We start from the raw sequence: 12,426 nt of genomic DNA on the forward strand, positions 1-12,426 counted from the left end.
GATGGGGAATCTTTACATTTGCTTTTTCAGATTAAAATCTTGTTTATTCTGGGTTCAACTCATAGCATCTTGAGGCAGAGGACTTTGTGTAACTGGTAATGTACGTTCATCTAGGTCTTACACGTGTTTTCACTGAATAAGAATAACATTTTATATTTTACTTTCATATCTGAACATACATTTCCATACTCAAATAGATTTAATCAGTGATAATGCAGTATGCTGTACATCCAGGAAAAAGATTCCTGTGACCCAATATCCAAAAAGTTGACTCTATTAAAAGAAGTTTAAAAAGGTATGCATTTGTGAAAAGTGTCCATATTGTCTTATGTTTGGCTTATGCTAGTATTAATTACAAACCAAAGATTGATATGGAACAAGGAATTTAAAATCATTTGTTAAGTTCTTATAGATTTGAGGAATTATTCTGAGCAATATTAATAAAGGCTAATGTATGTCTCAAGGATTTTCAAAATCTTGTCATGTGGGATTGCAAATAAATAACAGTAGTTCTCTGTATTATTACATTATATCTTACATTATCAATGCAGCTGTATAATATTGAAATAGAATAAATCTAGAGGAATGGGCATGAAGTGAATGCTAGTATGATAAAGATTTTTAATTTAGTTTGTGTGGGGAAAAATTAAGACCATGGTGTCACTACCTTCCTTCTAGATTATAATCCATATTTTTGTTACTCAGATTAAAAAATAATCTATATTTTGATTCCAGATCAGTAATTTTTCTAATCTTTCTTTTTAGATGCATTGATCTAAATGTTTATGAAGTGTGTGTGTGAGAAAATGTAATTACTATGGACTGAAACATAGAAAGATGTACCTCTTACACTCCAAAATGTGTTCCAAAAGTTTGTGTCCAATTTGCCATATCTGCCTAATTATTGAAGGTTCTTAATACATTGATTTAAAACAAAGCTGGAACTACAAACAAAATGAAGGCAGGCTGAACCAAGCTTGAAGGAGAAACAGCTGCCTTTGACTTGTTAGTATTTCCATTGTGACGCAGCAGCCTGATGCTGGTGATGTCATCTTGGTGCTTCAGAACAGGTGTGTACCATCATAATATGAGTGCATTTGTAATATTGAATAGTGCTGGGTTGTGAAATAAAAATGCCAAGTATATGCAAAGAATAGATGCGACAATATTGGTATCGCGGTATTCTAAAGAGCAGTTCTGAAGGTGTTATTACAATCAGTTTATTAAATTAGAAACATCCTTCCTTTTCAGGTGCATGTTGAGAAATACAAGGTTAACAGCTGCATCACCGGAATTCTGCCATTTATCTTACAAATATGTTGTGCTTGGAAAGTAATTATAACCTTATGGCAATTATTTGATGTAAATGTTTTAAAAAAGGAAGAAAAAAGTAGAAAAATACAAAATGCAACTGGACATAATCAATAAGCCTGGCCCAAAAGAGTCTAATATTTTAGGTGTTGTTCACTCTATCTTGAAATATCTTGTAAGTGTTGCAAAGATACCAGGAAATATGTTCCATGTCCTTTATAAGTGTTTTTCTTTTCACTTTTTTCCCCACTTCTGTACTGCTGGGTTTTTTTGCCTAAGGAGTCTTCCTTTGCATCCTCATATAGAATATGGAATGTTATATGGAATGCTTTTGATTTATATCATTTATTATGCTGTAGGCAATTCATCTTGAACACTCTGATATTCAAATGAATGTTTTTAGCCTCTGTAAAAAACTAGGGGAGGGTGATGCAACAAAGTGGCAACATTCAGGATCTTGCTCAAATGAGGAATGCTCTAAGTACTATGATTTCAAAGGCTGTGGTATGTATTCCCAGGAAGACTTATACTACTCACTCCTTCTCGCTCTGACAATTGTGAATGAAACAGCTGGATCTTTAACAACCTTTGTACAGAACTTCTGTAAACATTCTAACAAAACATTTTTTCTTATCTTACAAGTCAAGTTTTCCTGATAGTTATAGCAATTCAGGCATTTTTCAAACTTTAAATCACTCTGATCTTTCTTCCAAGTAAATATGTAGGAGTGTGAATAAATACTTTCGTATTTATCCAGTAGCAAGATTTGCAATACCCTGCCCAGTTTTCTACAGATGGAAATACACTTTCTACAAAAAAACTATTTCCCTTTCCATGAAATGTGTATGCATTATTCTGAACTCATTAAAAAAATGAAACACCCAAGATTGTAGTTTAAGAGCACTTTATTGTTCATTGAGGCTACTTTTAAGTACAAAAAAGGTGGCCTGCCAAAACCTTTTTTTTATTTTCAGGAGAAACAAGGCCACAGAAAGAGGGTATAATACAGATTTTACAAAACAGTTTAGGGTATTTAGAAGTACACTGTAGATGCATCTTCCATGTAAAGGAACTTTGTAAACAGTTTGTTTCAATGTCAGTTATCTAAGGAAGCACAGCTAGTCTTCCTCAGGAAATCAACTATTTAAATAACTTTTAAGATTAATCCCAGGCAGACCGGGTTCAGTGTGGAGTTACCCATCTCAGACGGGTAATTCTCTAGCTGAATACATTTGTTCAATTCGCTTACATAAGAGGCAAACTGCCCACAGATCAGCATCTTCAGTGTTCGATATTCTACTGTAACAATGCTCAGTAGCCTTTAGCAATAATAAACTAGTGGCTATTAATGCTAATGCAGTGTTCTCATAGAATAACTGTGTTCCTGCACTTTTTAACCTTATTACAGACAAATCTACAACAAACAAAAAAAAAGATCAACTTTTTTCTCAAAAAATGCATGATTACAATAAAGAACAGGGAAAATTAAATAGCTACATATCATTAACAAATTAATTGTTCCTCAAAAAAATACCTACGAATTTTTTTTCTGTACATTCGTTACGCACAGCGTAATGATGGTCTTAAAGTTACCTATATAAAAAAAGTGTATTTTTTTATTTAGTGATTTTCCTACAGTGTGTAGGGTATTGAAAGCCAAAGCAGAGACGAGTGTTTCCCACCCAGAAGAATGGAAGTGAAATGTGAAAAATACCTTAGGACACTTTACGGCTGTACTCCTCTCCTGTTCATCGGTTGACAGAGGAAATATCACGGCCAAATATGACACATGACTTTTCTGTAACATTTGCATTGAATTAAAAAAAAAATCGACAAGGAATTCGGCCGTGAATTTTTTGTTTTAAAGACGCCTTGATTAATCTCCATTCAGACATTTGTTTCAAATTGCAGCTGTCTGGCAGCCAGCTACCCTTTTCTAAAAAAAAATAGATTTATCATTTAGCACTGTCATATAATGTTTGAAACGTCCTATGACTGAATTGGGATGATGGAATGTATGGACACATGACTTCTATACAAGAATGCAAGATGAGAAGCGGTTTAGTAAAAGCCCAGCTGTGTTATATGAATGCTTCTGTCATCTTTGCTTCTAGTTAGTAGCTATCAATATTGAGCAAAACATAATGCAATACCTGTACAAAGTTCTCTAATGGAGGAATGTATGCTGCCTAGGCACAGGTTGATAAGTCAATAATTCACAAGCTGCTGCAACCTGCTACATAGCTAAGTTGTTTAAAGTAGCAGTTGAAACAATTAATAAAAAAAATAGGGAGCAGGTCAACTCTGAAGCTGACCAGTCTACAGCTGTTTATGTATACCTTATTCAGTCATGCGCAAAGCTATAGCATCCTGTACCACGGATTAACATTATATAAATCTAACTGTTTATATATATATATGGCCTGTCCGGAGGCTGTCCTCTGTTGCTGGCTGCTACCATAATGAATATCACATAAAAAAAATATTGAGTACAACTGTACCAGCAGTAAGTATATCTAGGACTGTTACTGACAAAAATAAACTAATCTGAAGAAAGGCTAATAGCATTAAGATTCATAATATCTATACATTAATAGATACCAGCTATTTAAAACATGCATCAGTAAGCACTATTTTACCCTTCAAACCTCAACTATGCTAGCAAACAGCAGTGCTAAGGAAACAACTACAAAACACATAAATGCCCATGTTTAGAAAATGATGCAGTCCAGTTGTGAGCACCAAGCATTAATAAAAGCATAGTCTGAAAACAGAGACAGAAAGACCTATAACCTGTATGAGACCTTCCCTCACCAAAGCACTTCTTTTTTGCCTTCATGCAGAAAGATGCAACATCACCTAACCATCGTTGTCAGCAGTTTGCCCTCGGAGCACAAAGAAAACGGTGCACGCCTGACATGAAGTCGACAAGCAACTCCTACCCATCTCCCAATAGTGCAAATCAGACCTGGCCTTTCTTTTCAAGTAAAAACATACAACATTACATAACGGAGGAGATAAAAAGCAAACCACACAAACTCTACACTCAAGAAACAAGAAAACAGGGAGGAAAGCACTGAAAGAATGGCTTATTCTTTATAGGGGCAGCAGATTTGCATCAGAGGTTTCTTTGGTAACTGAGGCAGGTGGTTGGGATGCTATCTGAAATAATTTCCTAATAAAAATAGTTCCTGCTAGTTTCTTTTTTCTTATTTTGGGCATCCTTTACTGCAAATGCCAAGCAAGTATGCAAAGGTACTTAAAAACTTCCTCCCCTTTCTCCAAATTGTTTGAATAGATATATATATTTAGCACTGTTCCAAGCTCAGCCAAATCATGCATGTTGCTCTGAGTTGAAGGGTTTGTGGTCCACTCTTCATGACACCACCGAGGGGGAGTGATTGTGGTTGACCATGTGAGAGGACGGAGGGGACTGGCCCCTTCGAGATGCCGATTCAGGGCTCCCGGACACGCTGCTCTTCGCAGCCTTGATCTGAAGCCAGGTCTCACCAAGGGCTTTGGCAAAATGGTCGTCGACGGAGCCGGTAATGGAAACAGAGTTTGTCACTGGCTCCGGCTCCTTGTAGTTCTTCCCAAGACTTCGGCGGAAGTGCTCTTCTATCACCGGGTCGCACGCGGTGTTAGCTAGGTGGAAGGAGACGCAAAAGCAGAAACGTTGAAATAAAAACGGTTCAAGGAAGCGCTTCAAATCGAATTGAAACTCCAGTGAAGGTCTGTTAGAAATGTACATACAAAAAGTGTATGCTGCGTAGTATTTAACAGATCTACAGCATTTTCTTCGAAATGTAAAGGAAAAAAATATACATCTGTCCTTAGAAGAAAAAAGTGGTTCCTTGTGTTCATCTCAAATTTAAAAAAAAAAAGCAAGATCCTATCAAAATCCCAGCTGACCAATGAATGTTTTTCCCGTGACCTGAAACTGGCCTCTGCCCAGCCAAGGGACAGAAAGTGCCTGTATTCCATGTCACAGCAGCATGGGTTTGTCAAAGCAGTCAACAGGGACATAGGCTGATGAGTTTAAAATTGGATTTGAAGTCGAGTACGTTTCTATGCAATTGGAGTTTTGATTTTACAACATAAGTAGGTGATACATCTACAGCTCAGAGTTTATATATATATTCTAAATTTCATCTTCATGGCACTTAACTGAACACTGAACAGACCAGAAGTCCAAGATTTCATTCTACAGTATTCCACATGATTCCACCTTTTTTCAGGTCAGATTCACAGACATTAATACATGCATTTTGACTTCGGGTGCTTTAAGGTGGACTGATTTCTGTTAGGGATAATTCCATTATATAGGCAGCACAAAGAAGAACAACAAGCTCTTGTAGGTCTTATAGAGGGGAACTGTGACTCACTGTTGGAGGGTCTCCTGTAGCTGGAGGGGAGGCTGGAGTTGCAACCACTGTGTGAAATGGGGCAGTGAGAGAGGTTACAATTCCGGTTGTTTGCAGAAGCACAGGTGATCACCGAGGGACGATTCTAAACAAATGACAAAACAAATATTTCACATTAAAAATCATTTTTTTAAATAAATTCAATCCAATTTTCTTTCACACTTTTAGTTTTATTAGTTACTAATGTATTTGGCTGCTGCTTTTATTCAAAGCAATTTACATTTGCACCCTTTCATACTGCTGGGTATTTTCACTGGAACAATTCAGCAAAGATACAACAGCAGTGTCTTGCCCGGGTTTTGAAACCCAAGTCCAGATCCCTGAGCACTGATCCATTTGTGGATAGTCAAGGCCCATATACACATGAACTGTGTTTAACAACACTGACAGGCTCTGACTGATGCTGTCACATTGCATCCAGTTAACGTCCAGTTAACATTGCATTAACATAACGTCCAGTTAACATTGCATCCAGTCCTCACAGTCACCACTGTAGGGGTACCTCACCTCAACACATTTACATGTGGCCATTGAACTTGCCGGTCTCGTTTACAAATGACAATGTGGTGTTGCAACCAAGAACGTAACGACATCTAATCTTGACTATGAATCTGGGTTTAAATTTCTAAAATACTGCAATTTATGTGCACAGTTAGACTCTCCAATACGGTTAATGATCTACATTCACATATTCTTAGCGGATAGTGTTATAAATAGTTTGGTGGCTGGCCATACGTCCAACATACTGTCAAGACTGAGTACCTAAATGTGCAGTGTGTGTGAATACGTTTCAATATATCTGAAGCAATCAAAATGTGGGCTTGACTCAAACTTTCCCACAAAACCTGATTTCAAATGCAAAGACTGTTCGAAAATAATGAGAAACAATTAATGACTATTATTATATAATACATACAAGCAGTACAGTCAATGGGAGTGTTTTGATTGAATTTTGGAGAAATCGCTTTAAACATTGCATGACAATTGTGTGACTGTAAATTGTTGTTGACTGTATCCAATAACGCTATAACGCAGACTTGAAGATTTGATTCCTCGTTTGCTAAGGGTCAGTTCTGCCGGAGCAATATGAACCAGCAGACAGTCGAGAGTCCTATTCCGGAAATGAATCAAGGGCTTAACACAGAGATAACCGCAGGCCCGGCACCGAGGAAAGGAGAGAGGGGGGGAAAACTGCTTCCACTGGGGGATGTCTTCTCTCCTCAAAACGCCTTTGTCAAGTCAAAGAAAACGAGGACTTCCTGCCACCGGTTTCTTACCTGCTGCCGCTCAATGGGGGAGATGGAAACGGTCCTGGCAGCGTCCATGCTGTTTTTGGTCAGTGCCAGTGGCTGATCCATTGCCAAGCTGGGCATGGGGGCATACACGTGATTGGCATGGATACTGATGGCAGGCACCGCAGCGCGCTCGATCGGGCTGCGGCTGCGATCTCTGTGGTCCTTGCGGTAGTCCCCATTGGCTGGCTTGCCTCTGCGGAAGATAAAGAGCTGTTATGCGCGGCCCCAGACGGCATGCAAAGTGCTTCACCTGTACTGCCCACAGAGGACTCCTCAGGACCCGGGGAAGCTGGGCAACGGCGAAGAAGTGGTCGGAGAAGCTTCTTTATTCGAATTTTAATTTCAGATGGTTTGCGTCTTTTATTCTCTACTCAGAGAAGAAAACACCCCAAATAAAACTTTGCTTTGCTTTCGGTGAGCCATGTAATTAACCGCCCAGTGCACTATAGTTACCCATAATAAACTGGGCTTGTTGTCTTTATAAGCAGAAATATCACGCTTCATCTGAGCAGCTCACCGTTCTTACAACAAGCAACACATTACAGCGTTCATTATGGGAATGGATGTGGAGGTGATCCAGACATGAAACAGACACCTGAGTGACAATATCAAAGGTGAACAGACACCTGTACACTCAACTGGTTCCACTGGCTGCAGGAACAGTCATGCTCTTGTGGGGAGTCATTTGTGTAAAAGAACAGCACCTCAATAGCTTCCATATTCACTGTACTCTGCTTTTATTCAAATTCAGTTGTGAATTAGAAAGCACAAACATTTAACATGTAGCCTGATCGAACCAAAGTCTGAAGGCACGGATTAGTTTCAAAGGTGACATTTACAAGACAGGATCTCTACTAAAAAAAAATGAAGAATATGAGCTGCACAGCTTCAAGGTCTCCTGTCTGTGCAGCAGGTTTAAATACCAGAAATAAAGTGAATTTTCTTACTAAGAGAAAATAGATGGGTCCTCAGTCTGCTTAGGGAGAATTTCACCTTCAAACAAGAACATCCAAAATGTACCAATTCGAAAGAAGAGAGGTGTATTTTCTCCCCACCACAGTGGTGTTGTTATACAGTACATTACGCCCTTCCTGTAGAATCAGGCTACACATGCTGCCAACTGTACAGAGGCCCAGGAAGGGGACTTCTGGGCTGTTCAAAGTTTAAATCAGAGCTTCTAAGAAGCCTGACAATACTAAAAATAATAATAAGTGGCTGACTTTCCGGATGAGTTTATAAGGACTGTGTAGTTGCCTTTGTTGATCCTGCAGCTTCTTTAATCACAGATTTGTGGTTCTGATGCACGTTGAGAATGTTCTACATCACAGCGGCACCACAGATTGCTTTCACACTCACAGCCTTTCAAATCTATCCCTGCAACAACTTCAGGAAGCAAAATCTGCAAAAGTATTCAAGCTTCAGAGGGTAATTAACTTTCTCAGTGCACCCATTATTAAAGTCCTTCCATAAACTGATAACATTTATAGACAGATCTTTGTAGTTTACATAGTCTACAATGACTGAGTGGCAATACAGGACAACAGATAGTAATGCCTGAGAAGTTCAGTAAGCTCAAAACTGAATAAAGAAATAAAGAAGAGCTTGGTTTGTGGCTCCAAGTCATTCTGGCTTTAGGCCAGGGGTCTAAAAACTTTATTGGTGGGCCTGGTGTCTTCTGTTTTTTGTTCCAACCTCAGTAGTCGATTAAGTCATTACCCTATTGTCTCACACCCATGTAGGAGTTTTCTTTCACCGTTGATTATGCAAAATTTTATTTTTCTGCCAAACACCTTGGAGAAGTATTACAATCATGCAATTATTGAATGAGACCAACTACGTAACTCAGAGGTCAGGTGGAACAAAGCCCACAAGAGGCCCTCCAGGAGTTCAGGTTTGAGAACCCTGGACCCTGTTTTGGTTGTGGAAATAGTTACCAGGTAACCAGACAGACAAGGAAACTGCACTGTACAGTGTAACATCCACCAGAAATGTCTTTTGCCACATAAAAATGGCCTGACTGAGAAAAGCCCATAGTACTTGAGGGCCAAGCAAATAAAAAAAAAACACAGGAGACTCAGTTTCCTTCCTTCTGCTCCTCTTTTATATTAAAATGTAGGATATATTCTGGTCATTTACTCCAGACATTCAAGGTCAAGCATCCTGTATGATCTCCTCTTTGGTAGCAGGAAAGCAGCTCGCAACACTCAAAACCATTCACGTATGCTCAGCAGTAGCTTGGTTTCTTTAAAAACAAGATACTTCACACTTCTTTAAATGGCAGGCCATACAAGCCCATTTCCCATTTCTTCTTCTCCTGTAGCTCAGCTTTCCGGCAGTGTTTGTATGGCTAACATGAAGAAACATTACTCAGAATTCTGTCTAGCCCCTTTTCTAGGCTAGTCGGGGGGGGGGGGGGGGGGGGATGGCTTCAATCTCCTAGACCTGCATTTAGTAAAAAGATACTGACCTTCAGCAACTGTTTATATCTGGCTCCAGTGCTCATCTTATTTTATAATAGTTGTGTAGTTCCAACAGTTCCATGGAACTAGCATTCTCATGTTCGCCTGGTAGCTTTAGTGGGTGTAACGTGATACTGTTTTCTTTCACTGTATATTTTGCTACAATACCAATATGATTTTACTTCTAGACTCTGTGGCCGATAGGTCAGAGCCCATACCTGTAAAGTCTTTTTTATAACTCGGCTAGTCAGGAGTTTGCTCACTCTCATGATGCCGATGTGAGAGCTGCCACGCTCATGAATGAATGTACAGACTGTAAACCCCATCAAGTTTGACAAACCTGCTAGCCAGAAAACAATTCAAATATGTCTCTGAATTTCAAGATTTTTTTCCCCTCATTTCTTTCCCCGTCAAACTTTTGTACTTCATTTCATACAAATAAAAGGAAGTACACAAGTATTTTTTTTTTACTACAACAAAAAGAAGGGCATGTATTAAATAATTCAACTCCTTTCACACCCAGAAGCAATAGGGAAGTTACAAATGCTCCAGATCAAGCCAGGCAAGAAAAATGGAAGATTCCACAAAATTTCACTGATCACTGATCAAAACTTGTGTGGCAGGCACACGTCTAACACTCAGAATGCACCTGATATGTCCTGTAAAGAATGAATGCGACAAATGATTAGTCAGAAGGGGTTAAAGGACAGCAGTAATTTGTTCCTCTCCTCAGCTCCTCTCGCCAGCTCCAAAGCAGCTGAAATATTGGAGGGGAAATGGGAGTGTGTGGGGGGGGATTGTGGATATGGCCTGCTATCTACAGCCAATAATTGCCTCTACCTCTATAGGAAAGCGCTACCTTACGGTTCAAATTAAATTCAGATGAAAATATGAGACGGCCATCTGTTTCCACAAAAAAAGGATAAGGGAAAAAAATGGAAGTTTTTTTGGTACTAACCTAACTTTAATCATTGCCAAAAAAGCATGAAGACGGCCCAGCGTCCTCCCACAAGAAAGCCTTGGGCCTCTGAAACTTGGCATGTTGTCTTCTGGAGGAAAAAAAGGGCTGGGCACCCTTCCAAAATAAAAGTCTCCTGCTTACCCTTTGTGTTGTTCTGCTGAATTAAAAGCATTGGCCTACTACCATATCTTGCACGGCGCACACATTTAACTTTGATTTCAAGATGACCCGTTCTATTCCCAAAAATATAAAACTTAGTACAACGGGACGGCACACTACGTAATGTAAAGATGTTCATAAACGTAAGAATGTTCCTTTTACAAAGTTCCTGGTTATGTGCAGGCTGCAATTAGTTTTTTTGAATGGATATAATATTATTTAGTCTATTATAAAATCATGATAAGCCCACAGGGACCACGTGACAAAGCAGTTTCTACTACCTTATTTAAGCACATACTCTTCCTATCAGTCTACAGTAAAGGGCTATATTTATAATATCCCCAAAGCTGCAGGCACGATGCTCTTTTACAAAACGGTGTGGCACTGAAGACCTTTGCGAAGGTGAAACATGGACCAAGTATTCAACGGTTTGCCTTGATCTTAGCCATTATCCTGAGGTGTGCAATTGCGTTCTCTCACACTGGTCTAGGAACCACAGAAGCCCTGATCAATGAAGTTAAATGTTAAATGAGTCTTGGGCTTCCTGTACAGTAGGCTTGAAATTAAATATTCAAAACCTCTAGGTCAGTTCTTTTTAACACAATTGGTTTTATTTCAATTACCCATCCCTCTGTAAACAAGGTACGGTCTAAGTTTGTAAAGTTCCTGGTGAAAAGCAGCTGTCTTCCTGAGTCAGTTAAAAGTGAATTCAATAATGACCTCTGAGATGATCTGATATTTTGTCCCCAACACTCCTTAAGTTAATGAATTACATGAATTGAGTCCCCTTTATCTCCCGACAACAACATAACGTATTAAGGAGCAGTTTAAATGCTTATCCTTAAAAAAGCTTGAACTTTTATTTTTTCTTCTTTTAACTCCTTGGAGGGTTGCTTTGGAAAGATACAGGAAACATCTGGGACAAATAAAAAAAAATGGAATAGACCACAGGATACAGCGACTCTCTGCAATTCCACCATGAAGGGCATCTCTCACAATCTTGATATATGGCTCAACACCATTTTCTGGCCCATTGTTATTGCAACACCTGCAACACTACAACAGTATAGTAAACCCCTGTGGTGCCCTGCATGGCTTGATGAAACAGTTTGTCTATATGATCAGTTTTAATAAATGCATTATATTGCTTTTATCATAAGAATGATTTAAAACTTGAAAATAGAATGAACAGAACATCAAACCTGTATTTAAAAGTCAGTGGTATACTCTGTTTGAGTTCCATTAAACTCAATTTGAATAAACTTATTTGCAAATAAAAAAAATAGGAAAGAGGTGAGAGTTCTTGGCAAATGTGTTTACATACAGTCTAAAACAAACACTACATTCCATTAAGTTACACACCCAAGATTTTAAAGGTATAATCGAAAATATCATGGAACGTGCTTACAGGTTAGGATACGTACAAGTTAGAGGTTTGTGGAATTTAGGTTATGGAATAAGATATTCAGCTCCAGATAAGAGAGAACTTCGCACCACACTGCAGCTGGTCTCTTTTCTGAATTTAACAAAGTCACTTGACTAAATATACTCTACTGGAAACAAAGAAAGGAGTTTCAAAAGACATTTGTCTATGCCAAGGTAGGTTGAAAACTTTGCAGAGCTAGAAAACAATTAAAAAGCACACATAAAGGAAAAGGGAACATATGTTATACTTATCATACAGTTGATTCTTAACAGCAGGAAGCTACTCATGGAAGGGCTCTGGGTACAGATTCTTCTATGTCCTCATCACGACAATGCAAGGAAACCATAAAAAAGCAAACAATACTTGGGTATATAGCACAAAGTGAGGGATT

The 12,426-nt window shown here is 38.7% G+C and overlaps 1 protein-coding gene across 3 annotated transcripts in view; it reads right to left on the bottom strand.

The window, feature by feature from the left end:
- Positions 1–2,198: 2,198 nt before the first annotated feature.
- Positions 2,199–12,426, bottom strand: part of vgll4b (vestigial-like family member 4b) — a 48,759-nt gene continuing 38,531 nt past the window's right edge. For all 3 annotated transcript variants that reach the window (XM_088636837.1, XM_088636836.1, XM_088636835.1), the window contains 3 exons: positions 7,013–7,223; positions 5,697–5,820; positions 2,199–4,956 (listed from right to left, as the gene is read on the bottom strand). In XM_088636837.1, coding sequence (XP_088492963.1) covers positions 4,688–4,956; positions 5,697–5,820; positions 7,013–7,223 — 604 coding nt within the window. In that variant the 3' untranslated portion in view covers positions 2,199–4,687. The remainder of the gene's footprint in view (positions 4,957–5,696; positions 5,821–7,012; positions 7,224–12,426) is intronic.

The sequence above is a fragment of the Lepisosteus platostomus genome, chromosome 6 (assembly GCF_059453375.1).
Source record: "Lepisosteus platostomus isolate fLepPlt1 chromosome 6, fLepPlt1.hap1, whole genome shotgun sequence".
NCBI lineage: Eukaryota > Metazoa > Chordata > Actinopteri > Semionotiformes > Lepisosteidae > Lepisosteus > Lepisosteus platostomus.